This window comes from Oxyura jamaicensis, chromosome 7, assembly GCF_011077185.1.
Source record: "Oxyura jamaicensis isolate SHBP4307 breed ruddy duck chromosome 7, BPBGC_Ojam_1.0, whole genome shotgun sequence".
Lineage (NCBI taxonomy): Eukaryota > Metazoa > Chordata > Aves > Anseriformes > Anatidae > Oxyura > Oxyura jamaicensis.
Window position 1 is genome coordinate 20,803,900 of NC_048899.1, and position 19,505 is coordinate 20,823,404.

Here is a 19,505-nt window from a genome sequence, read left to right on the forward strand (position 1 = left end):
GAATACTGAGTAGTAAAATGGAATTGAGTTCCTAGCACGATTTTCCTTTCATAGTTCCCTGCAGTATTTTCCTTTCCTTTCACTGAGTAAGTGATAGGACATTTACAGTACCTGATTAGAGTATTAGAAACCTTTAAAGAAATTGCTTTGAAATAATGAACTTCCCTAGTAAAAAACTAATGAGGATCAGCAGCATCCTTTCCACACAGAAAAAAATACCAAAAAACATCATTTCAATAAAGCTCTACAACTTCCTAAAACTGCAGAATAACAAAAAACCCTCTCTAGAGTAATATGTATATCTACATAATTTTCCTTTTCTAAACAGAATTATAAACTGTACCACAGTAAAAACAAACAAGCAAATAAACAGTAAAACTGTAAACAGTTTTAAAATAGAGCTTCCATTCTATAGAACAGAAAGTTTCTCTTAAACACATAGTACTCTGATTTTTAGAGCCTGTGATACAGAATATGAGAAAGAATACGTACATCAACAATCAGGAAGTCCAGCCAGCACCATGCATTAGTGAAATAGGTTTGAAAGCCATAAGCCACCCATTTTAAAAGCATTTCCAGAATGAAGATGTAAGTGAAAACTTTGTCAGCATATTCCAGCATAGTCTTGATAGTTTTACGCTGTTCTATGTATATATCTTCAAATGCCTGTGAAAAAGATTTTTGAGGATATAATTAAATGAATTCCCAATTTGCAATGCAGGATAGAGTAGCCAAGAAAGTATGTCAATTGAAAAGATATCTGTGGTAATAAGCCACATATCCTCCCCTCAAGCACAACTTTCTCTTTCACTACATACTGTAGTCTTCATAATACTAGGTCGAAACATAATATTTATCTCTCAGCTGAGCTGCATCATGGTCCACAAAACTTATTATAATTCTCCAAATCTCTTTTTCATTCATTTCAATGAATAGAAATGGCTTACTGACATAAGGATTTCCTTTGTGATAATTACAACTTTATAACAAAATTATCAAAATTGTATTAGAATTTAATAATGGTTGTGTCACATAATTTTTGAGAAACTAGCAATTGAAACCAAAGAAATTCTGAACAGAGATTTCAAAAGAAAAGGTCTATGTTGACAGTGAATCCCTTGTGCCTTGAAACCCAAGTCTGGCAAGCGCGCTATATTTTGCTTCTGATGTGAAGAACTAATTACTTCTGTACTGACTCAGCATACCCGATTTAGTATCAATTTGGCCAAATAACTGACAGGATCACTTTTGCACCTTACGTCTTGGTTTGTCAATTCAAGTTGTTCCTGATACCTTCCTAGCTCAGCTGTGGTTTATTATGAATGTGTATAAGTCAAAAGAAGCTATTAAATCATATTCTATCTCTGAAAAAGGAAAACAAAAAAAAAGTTGCTAATATATAAAAAGAATATGGAAACGTGAGTACCAGTTTGATATAACTAATTTCTTATTTCCATGAACACTACATTTTGCTCACACCAACCAATTTCCTTCATAGCCTGTGAGAAAACTTACATATATAATACAATACATGCCAAATACTTGTTGAAATACGTTGGCATTTGAGCATTTATTAATTGGATATTGAATTCTGATGCTACCTGTAGCTAGATAGTTAACTGTAATTCTAAATGCTTGCTGCTTAAAATAGACACAGTTGTTCCACATTGATATTACCAGAGCACCACTGCTGAGAAGAATCATGAAGACAATGAAGGTCTCAAACCAGTTGTGTTCAACAATCTTATAGCAGGTTTTCCTAAGATTCCACCAGATTTTCCCTTTCCCATCTTCTACACTGACTTGACAGCACTTGAATCTCCGCACACAGCCTAAGTGTGATAATAAATTGAGAAGTCAGAATAAGGTTAATACTTATTAGCAATCACAAATGAACAGAAGTCATGTTTTATTTTAGTAATACAGCAATAGATGTTTGTAAATAAGTATCTCTGAGTATTTCAGGGCTTTAGTTTCAATATTTGAAACAAAAACTTTCTAACTCCCATAATCCATATGAAGAAGAAAGAGAGCACCAGAACAGTAATCTATGGCAGTAAGGCAGTACCTCTGAAAGAGACACTCAAAGAAAAAGAAATTACAACCATAATAACAAAGCATTTTTTTTTCTTTTAACTAAGAATAGAACCCAGTCCAAAGCAACACAATTAGGTCTAATCCTCTTAGTATATTGTACTTCACCTACCTTCTGTAAAACAAGCCTCTGGCTCCAGAGATTCTTCAGGTTCTACTTCTGGCTGCTCTCCTTCTGGAGGTAGTCCAATATCAACTGTGCTGCCTTCTGATGAACTAGATGCATTTAATTTCTGTGAATGAAACCCCACATATATATATATATTTCAATTTTTATTTATTTTGAATAATGTTCAAGTTTGAAATGCATACTAAAATCTTTTGCATGTATTCCGTGCTCTGAGCTTAAAAGAAGAGTATCTTATCTACAATTTATAATGCCAAAGTGCTCTACTACAGGTGAGGTCACAAGATTAGAAACAATATGTGTATTTTCCCTATGGAAAATATTTTGATATTTTCATATAAGGAATTGCTGAAATTATTAGCCACATATAAGAATTGTGAAATTAAATTTCTGTAAATTAGGAATTAATGCTTTCTACACTTTGCACTGTTTTAGTTATTCCAATCATGTGGCTGCATTTGAGATTACACTTCATATAGCATGTGTTAATACAAATCATTTTTCCAACGTCATGACCAAACCAACAGCAAGCTGGAAGGATGTATTTTCATGTCCCAGGTAAATGTTGTTCTATCAAGTCTCTAAAATCTAAAAAGCTTGAATATAAACTTTTCATTATCAATGACATGAAAACACATAAGTTGTATAGGACAGTTTAAGTCTCATTATTTCTAAAAGAGCATCACATTACTTTAAGAGCAGTAGCTGCTATCTTGCATTCTCGTTTGCCAATGCATTTTCTGATTTTATTGTGCATTTTGAAACTACTTATTACTTTGTTACAGTACACATACATGTCCAATAACTATAAAAACAAACAAACAAAAAAAAACTTAATTTTTGGAGAACTGAAGTGGAAAAAATGTTTTAAAAACAATACTGTGATAAAACAATATGGAACCAATTAATCAAACTGATAATATATTCCAAATCTTCTATTTCATGCCATCATACTCTGTTGACAACAGACAAATATGAGTACTATAGTAAGTAAAAGCAGTTTGATCATGGCATTCTATGACTCTTATAATGTTATCACTATGTGGAGTATAACATCAGTAAAATGGCTGCATTGATAAGTAGCTAATTTTATAAAGGGAATGATGTAAGCAGAGTTAGAACACAGTCTATGGGGAATTAATATTAAATAGAGGGATGATCCATGGAAACATTAAAGATATAACTTTGCTGACACTTAAAACTTAAGTTAGAGGCATTATTCCTTTAAAACATGTTCAAGAAGCTCCAATTTCTATGGAGTTTTTTGTAAAGGAAATGTAAACAATATTTATATGCTAATACAGAAAGTACCATAAAACTTTAAGGTCATTTTTCACTGTTGACAAAATTCAGTATTTTCTTCAAACAAAGAGAAAATTAATTTGTTTCTTTCCCACTCTGATTTTATCAAATGTGACAATATATTGTGATTTTGACATAGGCTTAATTTTGATTTCTGTGTACCATGGTACACTATACTCCACATTTTAGAGAAGGATGAAGCAAATAGAAACATTAATAAATGCATGGTAGATTATGCATGTAATTTCAGTGATATCCACACCCCTATATGTTTCTTTGAAAATTCCAGTTTGCATATTCATGTCTTAAATCTGTGCATGAGCTTTAGCATCTATGAGGTTAGGTCCAATGTACACACATGGATGCACACTTTTCTGCAGACTAGTATTTACAAATCTCCCATTACAACATATTCAGAATTGTAGATGGTGCATGGCAGTTTTGTCATTGTGGAATACTGCCTCTACAATGGTGAAGCTGCAAAGTATGGGATAAATACTGCAGCCCTAAACTAAGGACCACAGTACATAAACATGAGTGGAAGACAATCATTAGTTTGTGAGAAGGCCAGAAATACTACAAACATAAGGTACATTGCAATGAAATTTACATATAGTGTCAAAATTAATGTTTACCAATACTATAAAATAATAACTTTTAAACTGAGAAGTGACTATCTGTTTATAAAATTTTCTTAAAATGTTGCTTGCATCATTCCGATCTGGACAGCATTTCTAGCAGAATGCTGTAGTAGCAGAGCAAAAAAAATATGGACTGGCTAAAATATAAGCTTGAAAGACCTACTGTCCATTCTGTTACAGAAAAATGAAGAATTCAGTAACTCAGATATTACACAGAGAGTTTAATCAGCACATGTTAATTTGAAGAAGGACTAAATTTCTATTACTGAAATTGCATATGACTAACAGGTAACTCAAGATGGAAGATCAGAGATAATTACTATAAAGAGATCAAAATGATCAGGTAGGAAAGCTAGAAAATGATACAGTAGAACAGTCAATTATCAGGAACATCAGAAATCCATCTTTATTTATGTGGGCCAGTATATATGGTGAATTGTATCTTACAAGAATCTTCTCATTGAAAATCTGGTAAGCTTCTTGTAAAGAGCTGTAATAATAATCACAGGAGTTAAGCTAAACAGATAAATCCTAAATTGAATTATCTTCTGATATTTGAAACACAGCAACAAAATGCCTTATACTACTCAGAATTCAGTTACTCTTCTGTTATTGATGTAACAGTATTTCCTTAGCATGCTGTTCTTGTGTACTTGAATTTACCTCCAAACAGGTTACTCTACAATCATATTACAAACATTATTCAGCAAATTAAATCTGTAATAACTAAGTATCATCTGCAGAAGAAAAAAAATGTTTAACAGAAACAATTATTAGCTATCTTTTTGTTTATCTGTACTGGATTTATTGTATGCTATTCTACATAATATTTATAAAAACTAGCATGCATTACAAACAGGTAGGAAGGTTCTACGATATACCTTAAGATGTCACCAAATCAATTAAGTTCAGTGTAGCAGGAAAATTATTCAGTAACAATCGCATATTTCCACACCAACTTCTGTTCTAGTATAAAGCAAATGACCCAGGGATATTTTACTGATTTCTACATATTCAACACAAAATCACCTGGGAGCAGGTCATGTTATTGCTGATTATGTTTTATCTATATGCTTTAATACATATGAAGACTTTTGCTATCACTAAACTGGAATTTCCGGTGTTCACACATACAGAATCCAGCTGGATGGGTAGACTATCCCCAGTTGCAGACCCTGAAATGTTGGGTATATAGCTCATGTCCCAGTTCTTCACCTTGAACATATCTCAAAGTTACTTTTGCACCTGATAAATTCTTTGCTCACTAGCATTACAAACACTGGATTTAGGCAATGCTATCTACTAAACATGTATATGGCTTTTTAAAATAATGAACCTGTAGGAACAAAATCATCACAGCCAGACTTTATCTTTGTTATGCTAGCAAGTCCTTTTCAACCTTTTTTGGTACCACGGTTCTAGATTTCAAAACCATTCAGTCACTCAGATTACAAGAGACTTACGAAGGTCAACTATTAGGCATTCTTCAAGAATTATGATGCTAGATAATAAAAAAGGTTTTCTGAACGGTATGCTAAGGAAATTATTCTCAGAGGAATCTACTTTTAAAAAACTCAGAACATACATTGTGTCTTCATGGAAGATACTAACTTACTTACATGGTTCAAAAGCAGTAATATACTGATTATCATAGATATATATCTTTTATGGCATATTTACCAACAGCATTGCCAGTCATGCTTTAGTCAGCAATACAGTACAGTATACAGAGATACAGCTTTTAGTTTAGCTTTTAAGAAAGAAACTGAAAGTGGAAAGCAGCTTGCCTATCAGAGAAGCATTGCAAAAAGCAGCAGCCAAGTTTAGGTCAGGAAGTTTTTGAAATAAACTACTTTCTGAACCTTCACAACATCTCATAGATTCATACAATTCTGCTTCACTTACAGCCAGGCCACTTTGAGCTTCTAACGTTTCCTTCTTTCTTCGTTTCTAAGATGATTATCAGAGAGTAGCTAAACAGCCCTTAATTTAACATTTTTAATGAAACCTGAAGTTTCATGATTGGTCAGGATGCAACTAAGAGCTGTCGAAATCAAAATTTAAGGGACTGAAGGAGCAAAGAGCAGGGGCAGCAAGATGGCACCAAGAGAAACCACCATTTTCATTTTGCTTTAATTTCCATTCCTCCCAACAACTGTGAAAACATTAAATAATGGAAAATATATTTTTCTTTTTCTCAGTGCTGTCTGGATGTCCTTATGAAAAGGAGATGATCTCTGATTTTGGTAGTGATGTTAACTCCAAACTTACACAGTCTGTTCCAGTACAGCTACATCACCTATAAAAACAACCAAGTGGCTAAATATCGTTGTAGTTCCACTGGTACAAGTAAGTGGCACGTGGATGTCACTCTTTCTAGTGCTTATACAGTCAGGCATAATAACTCTACTAGGTCAAAAAAAACAGAACATTGTAAATCAAGGCAAAACTATTTTGTGTTATTGTTTGCAAATACTGCAAAAACCCAGAGTCCTTATATTACAGTCCACTCTGTACTTTACTGATATTCATAATTACTTTAATCTACTTATTCATAAGCATTTGATAATTTAAAATATTTGCAAGAATGCTTGATGAAAGCAAAAGCATTGTAGGTAGCAGTGCAAATATTTGCAAAAGCACTCCCATTGTAAGCCACTTAAAAAGGCTCTTTAATTCACACAAACAATAGCAAAAGGATATTTCTGAAACAGCATATGCCTACTGTTTGCAAAGATTAACTAAGTTAACTGCAAGGTGAAACAATATCTCACAATTTAATATCATGCCCATCTGACAATACGGTGTGACCATTTCATAAATCAAAGCCTGAATTTTTTAGAGCAGCAAAGAATTTTGAATATCTGTAGATCAAAATATGACTCATCAGATAAATTATTCATTACAAATAAAGACAAAAAGCTATGTAACAAGTGTATATTAATTCCACTTATTTACCACACTGAAAGCAGCATCATATTGCACTATGGTGTTGTAAATATTATGGTAATTTTTAATAGGTGAGATGCAAATTATTCTGAAGCTGGGAACCTTTTGGTCCTAAATCCATAATTTATTTACTGGATTTCTGAGCTGCATTTATTACCCATAATGTGAGAATAAGTTTAAGTTTCTCAGGGCAGACAATTTTAGATGTTTAGGGAGGTAGTCAGTTTGTGAGCATAAATTAAAGAGCTATGGAAAGACTGAATTGGGCCAGATTTTGTCATCAGTTTTCTCTTTGCACCTCTACACTTATAAGTGTGGGTGTAAGTAAGAGCAGAACTGATCTCTGAATGTTTGACCAGCCAAACACTCATTTTCTATAAGCTTTTTAAACCAAGTAATTGTCACATGCTTTGAATGTAGAAATTAAATGAATTTCATGCTTAATGGTACTTCAATTAATGCATATTAATAACCCAAATAACTAAATGCTTATATGAGTACTGAAGAAACACACTTCTAGGGAAAATTGTAGAAAAAAAAAATATAGCTATCATGAGTTTGCAAGCTACCTTCATTACAACCTAAAATACTACAATAGCATGAAAGTTTTCAAAAACAGCTAGCAGCCTTCCATTATCAATAAAATTTATAGATGGACTTCTTAAAATTCTGATGAGAAAGATTTAGATGTTACATATCCTGTCTTCTTACAAAAGGAAAGAAAACCTTTCAAAACTAGAATCCTGAAAATTTTCCCATCAAGACTGGGAAAGGTATACAGCATGCACTGCCAAATACTGTTAGAATATCATGAAAAGTATAGCATCTGAACTGTAGAAATACTGGGGCTGCCGATCTCGCCTGACCATGCCGTGATGCAAGTCCCGTGGCTCAGCAGAGAGCAGCTGTGCATGTTTGTACTTTATTGCAATGAATGGGACGGGAGCTGAATAGCATGCAGGCCAGTCAATATCCATTAAAAAGTGATTATATAATATATATATATATAGGTATAATTTGCTTAGGTAACCTGTGTAACATTGGTGACACGATGCTCTGCCTCCCTAAAAGGCACCAGAGCTGCACTCTTGTCTGATCCAGCTTGGTTCTACTCCTGTGAGAAGTAAGAATGGTAGGAAGTGAAGTTCAGGACACAGCACCTTGGCTTTTTTGCACTGGAAATTCTTATAAAAAAATATTGGCTGAGTAAAGATTTCATACGTTTAGTTTTCATTAATTCAGAATAATAGGAATATATGTGAGAACACAAGACAATAAGTATCTATTAGATTGCTGAATACTGCCTAAAATAAAATATACATTAAGGTGTCTGCAACAATATTAGGAGATTCCACATACATTAAAAATAAAAAATATCTTGTAACGTTGTATATCTTAGTTTATACTAGCCTAGAAGTTATACTTAGAATAAAAATCTAGTTATTATACAGATATACATGCACTACAAAATTTTCTATATATACCATTCCCATAGTACTGAAGGACCTAAAAATGAAATTATATTTTACAGCTTCTGTGCTGGATAGCAGCAACACAGTTCAGGTCTTCAGACCTGCATGGACAACTGACTCAGCATAGTGGCTCCATATATGTTAATGGCCCTACTTTCATTGTAACATTTTATTTAGGATATGTTCCCTAATTTCCTTATTGCATTGAATTTCCCCAGTACCGTACTTATGGACACAACATCTTCATAATTATTGCTTTTTTTTTTTTTTTTGGCCTCAAAGGCAATCTTCCAGAAAAGAGCTTTTCGTTATGTATGTTCATATACCTACTAGCATGTATGATATCGTATGTTTTGTTTCTAGAAGGGCATAATTGAGTTAATATTTCCATCAGAATGCTGGAAAAGATGTGTTACAATGAAGAATTCACCAAACATTAATATACTTAACTAAAACTTGCTAATAAATTATAATTGCTATGTAGAAATTCATCTTATTGCCCTATGCCACAATGAATACATGCATCTATATATGTAGAGAGACAAAACAAAACAAACAAAAAAAACAGACACACTCATCAGGATCTGACTATTTTTTGCAGTGATCATTACATTACACTGGTGTCTAAGCTGTCTTTCAGATTCTGCTAAATTAATGTGTTTTGGTGGCAATTTCTAACTTGAGCACTTTTAATTTGCGTTTGTAAGCAATAAAGTGACTGCAGATCAATGCTTAGCAACATCAGAATTATATAAATGGGAAAATATGAGAAAGCAGAAATGCAAGCCATGGTACAGCATGACAAAAAAAAAGAGGAAGTCTTGAACAAAAAGCCATTTGTAGTCACTTTTTAATTTTAAAAATGTCTTATTTCACTAATTTCATGACCAGATTGTTGGTCCTGTGACTAGTATGCCCCTATTCTCCGTATCAAAAACCACAGTGGGATAAGAATCCTCTAGTGAAAAGCAGGACACAGGATTAAGATCAAAAACTCTACTTTTGTGATTAAAATACACTTGAATTTTAGGCACTTAAATCCAGAAAAATACTCATAATTATCATTGCTTAACTACTTTGTCTCTCTTGAAGATGCCTGAATTTTGTAAATGTTTAGTTTCAATTTTTTACCTTCAATATCTGCAAAATAAAAATTTTGGTCCTAAGTATGCTCACAAGTGTTTCAGGCTTGACTAGCCAAAACTGCTTAGCATTTGCTTATTCCTGACTAAATATGCACTTCTATCACCTGGGGTATTCATTTTTCAGTTTGTGAAGCATGCTTAACACACATATATACAAGACTAAGTTTTGCCAAGAATGAAATGAGTACTCTTTTTTTTTTTCTTTTAAACATTGTATCTGCAAGATAAAAGACTTCCTTTTACTAAGTCTTAATGACCAGCACTCATGCCTCAAATGTGAGAGAAGCCACTTTAAAAATCTCCCTATAGGAATTCAAACCTGTTTTTTTGCGTTCTTGTAAAATAACCCAGTCCTTACATTGTGAAAATGAAAGATATAGCTAATGGTTTGAATATGGTACATCTTCCATTTCTTCTACTTAAAGCTCTTGTGCAGTAAATACACAAGTTTAAGTGGAATACAAAAAAAAGAGCAAGAAGAAAAAGTGAGTGCATTGGTGATCAAAGAATTCATATGGGAAATTCATATTTTGGTCCCTGTTCCAATGGAGTTCACATATTTTAGCCACCAACTATTGAATGTTAAAAAATTATAAATAGAATCTGTAGTAGGGAAAGATTTATTTTGCAAAACAGACAGTGTAATCTGTAATTTTGGTAGACACTACCAAAAGTCATGTTCCTTCTTGCTGTCACTGTTTAGTGAATCACAAATTGTTTTCTGCATAATAGTTGCAACTTCAGCATGAGAAACCGAGAATACTCCATTACATTTTCTAAAACAGATTTCAGCATCGAATTAAAAAATCACTAATGAAAATGCTTAAAGTCCTTCATTCTGTAATACAAAACACAAAATAATATTTGCATAGCTTCATAACCATTAAAAACAAACAAACAAACAAACAACAACAACAACAAAAAACAACCACAGGAGAAGTTTACAGCATACCTTAATACACGGTTTACTACTACAACAAATTAACCTGATGCAGACAGGATCTCGGAATAAGAAGTGAAGAGAGGAGAGTAATACTTTTCTGAGTGCATACTTTTGATCCTAACAGGACTTAGTAGCCAACATCTCAGACTATATCTGCCAGAAAATTTTCTTTCAGTGCCATTCATACATTAATATCATCTGAAGCGTCATTGCCAGTTACAATATATCAGCAGCATAAACTAACAGTATCTTCTTCACACTTTCCAATTGAGGTATTTAGAATATTTTAGTAAAAATCAGGCTTAGGCTGACAGCATCTTTGAAATTGATAGAAATACTGTACAAATATTAACTTTACAGACAAATGCAGAATGACAGATTATTACTCAACAGAAATAGCAATAAATAGTTTGCGATGAAGAAATCCAAAGTATTCTGTTTCCTAGTATTGGAATGTAATTTACATCTTCTGGATATCACTTGTTGCTAAGCAAAGAAAAGACTGAAAATTATGGATGTGCTTGAAGATGATTAGCAGGACCATAGAGAAAAAACCAAGAAGGTCCAGGCCTATAACAAGAAACAACACAATTTACAGTAAGACAGAAAATAACCTGTGACATTATTGTGATATGCAAATGTTATGGATAATCTCACTGTTAGGTGGAAATTCATCAGATTAGCAGTAGAATTTGCTGGTCATTAGTCAGCAGTAAACTTTGAAACAGTTAACAATGGAGCAATAGAACAATGGAATGATAGAACAATGCCCTGTGTGTTGTAAGGTGCCTGAAGAAGATTCCTTGTCTCATCCTAAGTACATTGATAGAATGGAATGAATCAATATCCTACATTCAAGACCAATAAACTTTCATATCATCACCCTCTTCTTTACACAAAACAATTAAAGAGCTAATAAATAGAACTACTTTGTTGTAGACCCCATGGTCATGAAAAGTAAGAGAAACACTAGTAGAAACAATATGAAAAAACAAACAAACAAAAAAAAAACCTACCCTGCCCACATCATGTATTTTTGAAAAAACTGTGAAGAAATTTCTGAACAAGAAAATGTGACTAAAAGTGTGATGCAGACAGTGCAAGAAAGGATCTTGGGGTAAGAATTATTAGAATCTTATCCATGTTTATATCCTCAGATTCAAGTGTGAGAAAATCATTTATGAACTTCTTTATGTCAGTTTATGTCTACACCACAGCATGCAGTACTGCTCAAAAATGCCCATGCTTATTCTGAATGAACTAACATTGCTACTGAACATAGCACAGACTTACTCCATGAGGCAGTGTGCCTCCACCATGTACAATCGCACAGGCTTAACACAGTAAGAATGGCATTAACATCCACTGTTACTCACTAACTGCTAGCTTGGAGGTCGTCCATTTGGCACCAGATTGTGCCAGACAGAGGTGCATTTTACTATTTTCACAGTAGGTATCAGATGCAAACATCTTAAAGCTTTAAAAATGACAGTGGGTAACCATATGATTTTATACTGAGATATAAAGCTTCTTAACATTTTTTGAGACATAAAGCTTTGTAATTTTATTATTATTATTATTATTATTTTACCTCAAGGTCACTACTTCACTTCTTCAGCATTTCTACTATCATCAGATGGTTGTCAGTGATTGAGATGAAATCATCTAGTGATGCTAGTCCAATATTCAAATATACTTATGATGTATACAGATGATTTTGACTATGTCAAAATGGTTAAAAGCATCGGGATGAACAATTAATTTGACAGGAGGCCCTCCAGAAAGTAGACAAAAGAATAAATAACTAAACTGATGAAGTAAGTATTGAGATACTTGCACAACTCAACCCTCACATTTTATAAGAGTTTTGGTATCCAAGGCTATTAAGTTTTTCTTGTAAGTGAATTAACTCAATAAAATGGGGGGAAAAAAAAGAGTATTAATTTACTTAAAAAATATTTTATATTATTTGATTTTAAAGGTAAATACAATCTTTTACTACCATCTCATTCAAAACTTGCAATCTTACATAAATTTATCTTAAATACAAGTTTGCATACTGTGTTATACAGCAATTAAATACAGATTTTTATTCAACACTAGTATGCTTAGAAGAGTAAAAAGGATTGGAATATTTTTAACATAGAAATAGTCCTACCTCTTTGCTTTCTTCCAGGTCTGATTCGCTGCTAAACTCTTCTGTATTTAAGTTTTCGAAATCAGATTCGCCGACAGCAATTGGCACTGTCACAGTCAGACTTGGGTTGTTTATGAATGACATGTAATCACTTTCATCAACAACATATTTTTCCACGCTGCTGCCTATGCCACTCGTAGTTCCATTCCCTTCTTTAAGATAGGCAAGGTTTTTACCTATTTCTACTATCGTGTGATTGGAAATACAGCTGTCTTTTTTGTTGTTTAGGTCTTCAAGAGGTTTGATTTCATCTAAAACTTTTTGCTTTCTAACAAAGGCTTTTTGGATGAATTCACGCACTTTTCTCTTCACATAGTCTATGCCCTTCTGAATCCTTGCCACAGCAATCTGTAGATTGTTCATTTCATTATCATCATCTGTAGCAGCAAGGTTGTCTGAACTAAAGGAGCTCAGCAGCAAGGCCAGAAAGAGGTTGAGTACCTAAAAGACAGTAAAGAGAAAATAACCTGGATCTCTTATTTTAAAGTTATACAAGTAATTCCATTATGGGTTGTTTGATATGACATAATTTTTATATCACAGCTAGTACTTTATCTCAAACCACTTTCTTTCTGTTATTTCCAATCCATACTCTCTATTCCCTTTTATTATAACTTGACAAAAACTTAATTACTAAATTAGCTTCCAGAACTTGACTAATATAGGTGAAAATCTAAACTCTTCCTTGACTTTCTCCTCCACACTGGAAACCTTGAAAGTCTGCTTCTCAAAATGGAGAATGACATAGGGAAACAGGATACAACATGATATGTAGTATGCAAGCCATATAAGTCATTTCCTCAGTAGTGTTCATTTGCAAGGGGAATGGAGGCAGACTCCTGTTTTCTACAGTTCAGAAGACCATCATTTCAGTGTGTCTAATTCAGAATACAATAAATTATATATTTGCCCAGAATACCTCAGTCTGGTTTTGTTTTGTGCTTGAAAACTATCTAATAGATAAAGAATCAACAGATGTGATATAGTTTGGTTTTAGGAAGCTGTTTCACACAGGATTAAGGAGTTTAGGAATCATCACTTAAGAGAAAAAAAATAGCAGCTAGGCTTGTTTTGTTTCAGAAGTAAAAGACAGATAGCAGAAACAGTAGGCCTTTAGGTAATATAAATGTCATGAAGACCAATTGTTTTGCATGATTATTGATATCAGGCAGTCTAATTGGCTGCAAATGTGATTTAAGCTAGATTTTTTCAAAGCCATCTTTATGACAATATTTTGTGAAAATAATTTAGCACTGATCTTACTAAAGATGTTGCAAACTCAATGAAGATTTAAAAGAGGTAGACAAACTTGGTGTAGAGAAAGGGCAAATGAATTAACCAATTTCCTAAAGTTCTTCAGTCTCCATCTCTCTGATTTCTAAACTGTGAAAAATAGGAAATACATTCTAAAACTTTTTAAAAAATCCCACTGATTACATACCACTAGGTTTCCAATCACCATGACCATCATAAAGACAGTAAGGCACATAGTTTGGCCTGCAACCTCCATGCAGTCCCACATCGTTTCTATCCATTCTCCACACAACACTCGGAACACAATCAAGAAAGAGTGGAAAAAGTCATGCATGTGCCAGCGTGGAAGTTCACAGTCACTGGAGATCTTGCAGACACATTCCTTGTAGCTTTTCCCAAACAGCTGCATTCCAACCACAGCGAAAATGAACACAATGATGGCCAGCACCAGGGTCAAATTCCCCAAAGCCCCCACTGAGTTGCCAATAATCTTAATGAGCATATTTAGAGTTGGCCAAGATTTTGCCAACTTGAAAACTCGAAGCTGCAAAACAGAAGAAAAGTACACAGTTATTCATGTTATTAATTGTAATAAATCATCGCTATACATATCATATTCCAGTTACCATGTGTATAAATCATGTGTCACATAATTTTTATAAACTTTAGATACAGAGTTAAAAACTTTATACTTTAGTTATAGTACTATAGTTATATCTATATAAATAGTCTTAAGTCCTTATTTGAGTCACAAGAAGCCAAAAGTACTGTCTCTGCTCACTACAGTTACACTGCAATTCTTACAAAGTCACCAATTCAGCCTTTGCCTCCTTTGATGACTGTAGATACCTACAGACAAATTGGTCAAAACAGTCATTTCTCCTTCAGTTAATTCTAAGAGAATACTACAAAAAAAAAAAAAAAAAAAAAAAATCAATGCATGTGGAATGTGATCAGCTTAACAAGATTGTTAGTGTTTAGACACTTTCAGATCTCCTTCTTGTTCATTAGCAGAGAGATGGAAGAAATGGTTTTCCTAAAAGGAGAAACAAGCTAGAGTTTTTAATGACAGGCATAGAAGTTACTTACAAGTATCTCTTACAACACCTTTTCTGTCATGAAAAATAAACATCATGCGTGTCTCATAAAGTTTACCATGCAACATTGAGAAAAGTGGACAAAAGAAAATGTTTTATTAAAGTGCAAATTAAAATAGACAAAAATTGACGTAATTGGAAAGATATAGCAAGTGTTCAGACAATCAAAGGAATTTAAATATATATATTATTTAATGGAATGAGACATAATTAAAATACATATAAATGCAAAGGAAAATACAGAACTCTGTTACTGAGGGAGAAGTCAATCCAGACAGATACTAGACTTTAGGAAAATACAATATAATGCTATATGGAGAACCAGCAAGTAGATAAATTAAAACAAAACAAACAAACAAACAAACAAACAAAACACTCTTTTTCATAGATTATTTATTTAATTATTCTTTTTAGGTTTGCTTTATTTAAGGCAGGAATTGATGACCAGGAACTCTAGTTTAATTTCTCTTGTTGTTTGTCTTTTTAGAAGAGGATTTGAACATCAAATTGCATGCTAGCCTAGTCTTCACCAAGACCAAGGCTTTTCAAGTTCCTATTCATGTCAGAGGTATCTAACAACAGACAGAGATACTCTAGTGATTTCAGAACAGAAAATATATATTTTCTATCCAAAGAAAATCCATAGCACTGCTTTCTTCTAAAACTAACCATGTAAGCAAACTGGTAATGGAAGCTTATCAGTTAAAGTTTATCAACTTTTATTAATTAATCAGTTATTTACTAAGTGGTTTACTTATCTTCTTCAGCCACAGGTTGTGATGGTCTGTGGCTCTTGCAGTCTTTATTCCCTCACTTATGAAAAAAAAAAAAAGACCCTAAAAGATACCACTGTTTAAAAGGTTAATTCTTAAAGCACACACCTACTGCAAACAAAATTGATGTTGACAATGTTTTGAAGAAAAAATACACATTATCAAGATAATGTATAAAACAAACTTGACATAATAAATATTTGCCATTAAGCAGTATGGAATTTAGTATTTTGTATGTTCTTATGCAGGAAACTTCTGACTCAGCCAAATACACATGAAAAATGCACGACATAAATGCACAAATATAAAAAAAATACATAGAAACATATTTTATTTAGTATATTTACCAATCGGAATGATCGAAGGACAGATAATCCTTCTACATTTGCAAGGCCAAGCTCCATTAAACTAAGACTCACAATAAAACCATCAAAAATATTCCAGCCCTCTTGGAAATAATAGTAAGGATCCATGGCAATTATCTTGAGAAACATTTCTGCTGTGAAAATTCCAGTAAACACCTGCAAGGAAAATACAGTTTCTTACTCCATTTTAATGAGAAAATATTATAATGTATTATGTATCTTATATATAAAATATTATGTATCTTATACATAAAATATTATAAAATAAAACTGTCAGATTCAACCTTTGTTAGGTTTATATCCTCAGCAAGCAATCCATGATGAATCTGAATATCTTCTCTATTCCAATAGATTTGGTTAGGAATTAAATTCAGATTTGAAGCTTACAAATGCGTCACAGTGTTTGGTTGCCAAAGAAGAAAGGGGAGAAATGTTTTCTATGCAGTTAATATGCATGCATAAATATTGATACATAGAATCTCTTCTGATTTTAATACTCAGTTTTTTCTTCTTAAATAGCATCTTTGCCCTTGTGACATGTCATCTTTTTTCTTCTAGAGGTACAGATAAGTTTGTAAGAGGGACAATTATTTTATAAAGAAAAAAAGTTGTTTTTAATAGCACTGTCATCCTATTTCACCACATCCTGTGAAGTCACAGAATATATGCTGTGCTCACTGGGTCTTTCCCCTCTACAGACAGGACATCAGAAGGCGCTAGTGAGGAGTAGAAAAGGAGAGTAGAGATTGGATCCGAAGATTCTTTCTAAGTGTTCATTCTGGAGAAAACATTACATAAATTTCTGTAACTAGCTTCAATAACAGAAGCTGAGGGTTCTAAAAATCAAAATGCATATGGATTCAATAAATCTTACCATCTTTTACAAAGGAAAGAGAATTAAATTCCATAAAACAAGAATGGATAAATCCAAAAATGTCAACAAAGAGGCACTTTACAGCTTAAATTTAAATTCAACAATCCCAAGCCTATTAATATCTAGTCAACATTTTCTTTTAAACATATGTACATACATAGGTTACATGAGAATTATTTAAGAAAAATGCATTTGACATACACTGTACATCATGAAAGACTTACAAGGTTTCCTACTGAAAGCACACCACTGAACTGTTCTGTCATTGGATAGTGTTCCATGGCCATGAACAGGGTATTAAGAACAATGCAGATAGTAATGGCCAGATCAACAAATGGGTCCATCACAATCAAATTTACAATATGTTTGACTTTCAGCCAGGGAGTGCAACAGTCCCAAATCAAGCAAGTGTTAGCAAATTTGTACCAGCATGGTGGGCATTTCTGTCTTGATTCTTCAAGTTCTAGAGAGAAAAAGGTAAATAACATTTTAAACATATTTCTCTATTTAAACATATTACCAGTCCTACTCATTAGGCCTGGGTATTTTCTTTTGAAACCAAGGCTAATGTCCAGTCAAATAATAATAATAAAAAAATAACCAATTAAAAATAATCTGTTCCACTATGTTTTAGATTTGATGTAAAATGAACACCAAATATTCAATATATAAAATAACCACTTACAAATAAATGCTGCATAGGATGCAAAATAAAAATTTGCCTTAGGAATCTGGCATGCATAGAATGAATAAAATATAACAAATTTTACCCAGGAAGGATAAACTCTTAGAAAGAGACTAAAGTCAGAAAATTATTTAGACACAATTATGGTCCAAATGTGCAAACCTGCCCATTTGCTATCTTGGGCATAGTCATTTAAGCCTCAGAACAACATTTTGCCCTTTGTTACAACAAGTAGTTTTTTAAGTCCATGTTTCGGAATCATTGTATATAGTCTTACAGAAAGAGCAACGTGATCTTTCCTTTGTGAAACAGCATGTCTGGTGAACTGGTAAAAGGGGATTGTTCTACTCCAAGAAGTATTGCCATTTCAGTAATCTAAATAGAACTTTTACCCTGAAGCACAACTCCTCTAGAGAAACACTGTATTGATCAATTGTTTCTGTTTGCATTGCATTTTTCTTGGAAGTTTGCTGCTTCCATCTCAAACCTATACTGAAAGCTTGATTGCTTTTCCAAATATATCAGTATATATTAAAAAATAATAATAATAAAAATATAACTACCTCTATATACAAATCTTACCTTGTCTTTACCTTTAGTTTCACATTGCTACCTTTAAACACCACTACTACTTAAGTGTGTCATACACTTTTATTTAATATTTAAATTAATATACAATTTAATAGTAATTGTATCATAATACAAACGTTCTATTTTACATACCTTCCATTGTATTTGTAAGCATGCTGGCTATACTCATTGCTCTTTGCCTTGCACTAGGATCTGTTAGGTAGTCCATAGGAACATGGTAAGAACTAGACCGTCTCTTTCTTAAGTCAGTCTCTGTAGTAGTGCCCTGAAAATAAAACACTGATAAACTAGCCTATCAATTGTTCATTTCATAAGAATAACACTGTAAATTATTATAAAAGTAAAATGGTTTCAAACACTCTGGTGTCCTGCCCCATGCTCCATTTATACTGTTGTTTTGCAAAAGAATGATGTAATGCCTATCTTTGTATACAGCAAATAGTCAAATACATCTGTAGGACTGCTCTTGTGCTCAAAGAATGTGTTTTTAACTATTTTGCTGTAACAGGGCTGAGGCATTATGACAGATTCATGAGTTTTTAGACTATAAAAAGTTCCATAATGCTTGTCAGTGAGCTCTGACATATATATCCTTCATATTTGGCAGTGAAGTATTTTTCTAAACATGAAAATGCACAGCCCACGCAGCTAGCTGTAAGAGCACAAAGTATAAGTGTATTTTATTAAGATAACTTTGAAGTTATTAACTTCATGGCACACATTTCAAAACAAGAGAAAAATATTTATTAATGTTGATATCACCAAAAAAAAAAAAAAAATCACTAGGAAAATTAACAATTCGATAGGAACACTAACTAGCGTAAGTTGTCCTACCAGATATTATATAAAAAGTTTCAGGTGGGGTCAGTGGGAGTTTAAATGCTCATTTAGCATATTCCATTAAGTAAAAATAATTCATATATATATATAAATTTTGATATCCTGTCTGATATGCAAATACATAACCTCTTCAGTTAGTATAATGAACACATGGGT

The 19,505-nt window shown here is 32.9% G+C and overlaps 1 protein-coding gene across 5 annotated transcripts in view; it reads right to left on the bottom strand.

Moving 5' to 3' along the window:
* SCN2A (sodium voltage-gated channel alpha subunit 2) overlaps positions 1-19,505 on the bottom strand; it is a 76,935-nt gene that overhangs the window by 16,728 nt on the left and 40,702 nt on the right. For all 5 annotated transcript variants that reach the window (XM_035331318.1, XM_035331315.1, XM_035331317.1 and 2 more), the window contains exons 13-20: positions 18,642-18,774; positions 17,458-17,696; positions 16,342-16,515; positions 14,312-14,668; positions 12,832-13,311; positions 2,207-2,327; positions 1,678-1,832; positions 493-666 (exon numbers count right to left, since the gene is read on the bottom strand). In XM_035331318.1, the coding sequence (XP_035187209.1) occupies positions 493-666; positions 1,678-1,832; positions 2,207-2,327; positions 12,832-13,311; positions 14,312-14,668; positions 16,342-16,515; positions 17,458-17,696; positions 18,642-18,774 (1,833 nt within the window). The remainder of the gene's footprint in view (positions 1-492; positions 667-1,677; positions 1,833-2,206; positions 2,328-12,831; positions 13,312-14,311; positions 14,669-16,341; positions 16,516-17,457; positions 17,697-18,641; positions 18,775-19,505) is intronic.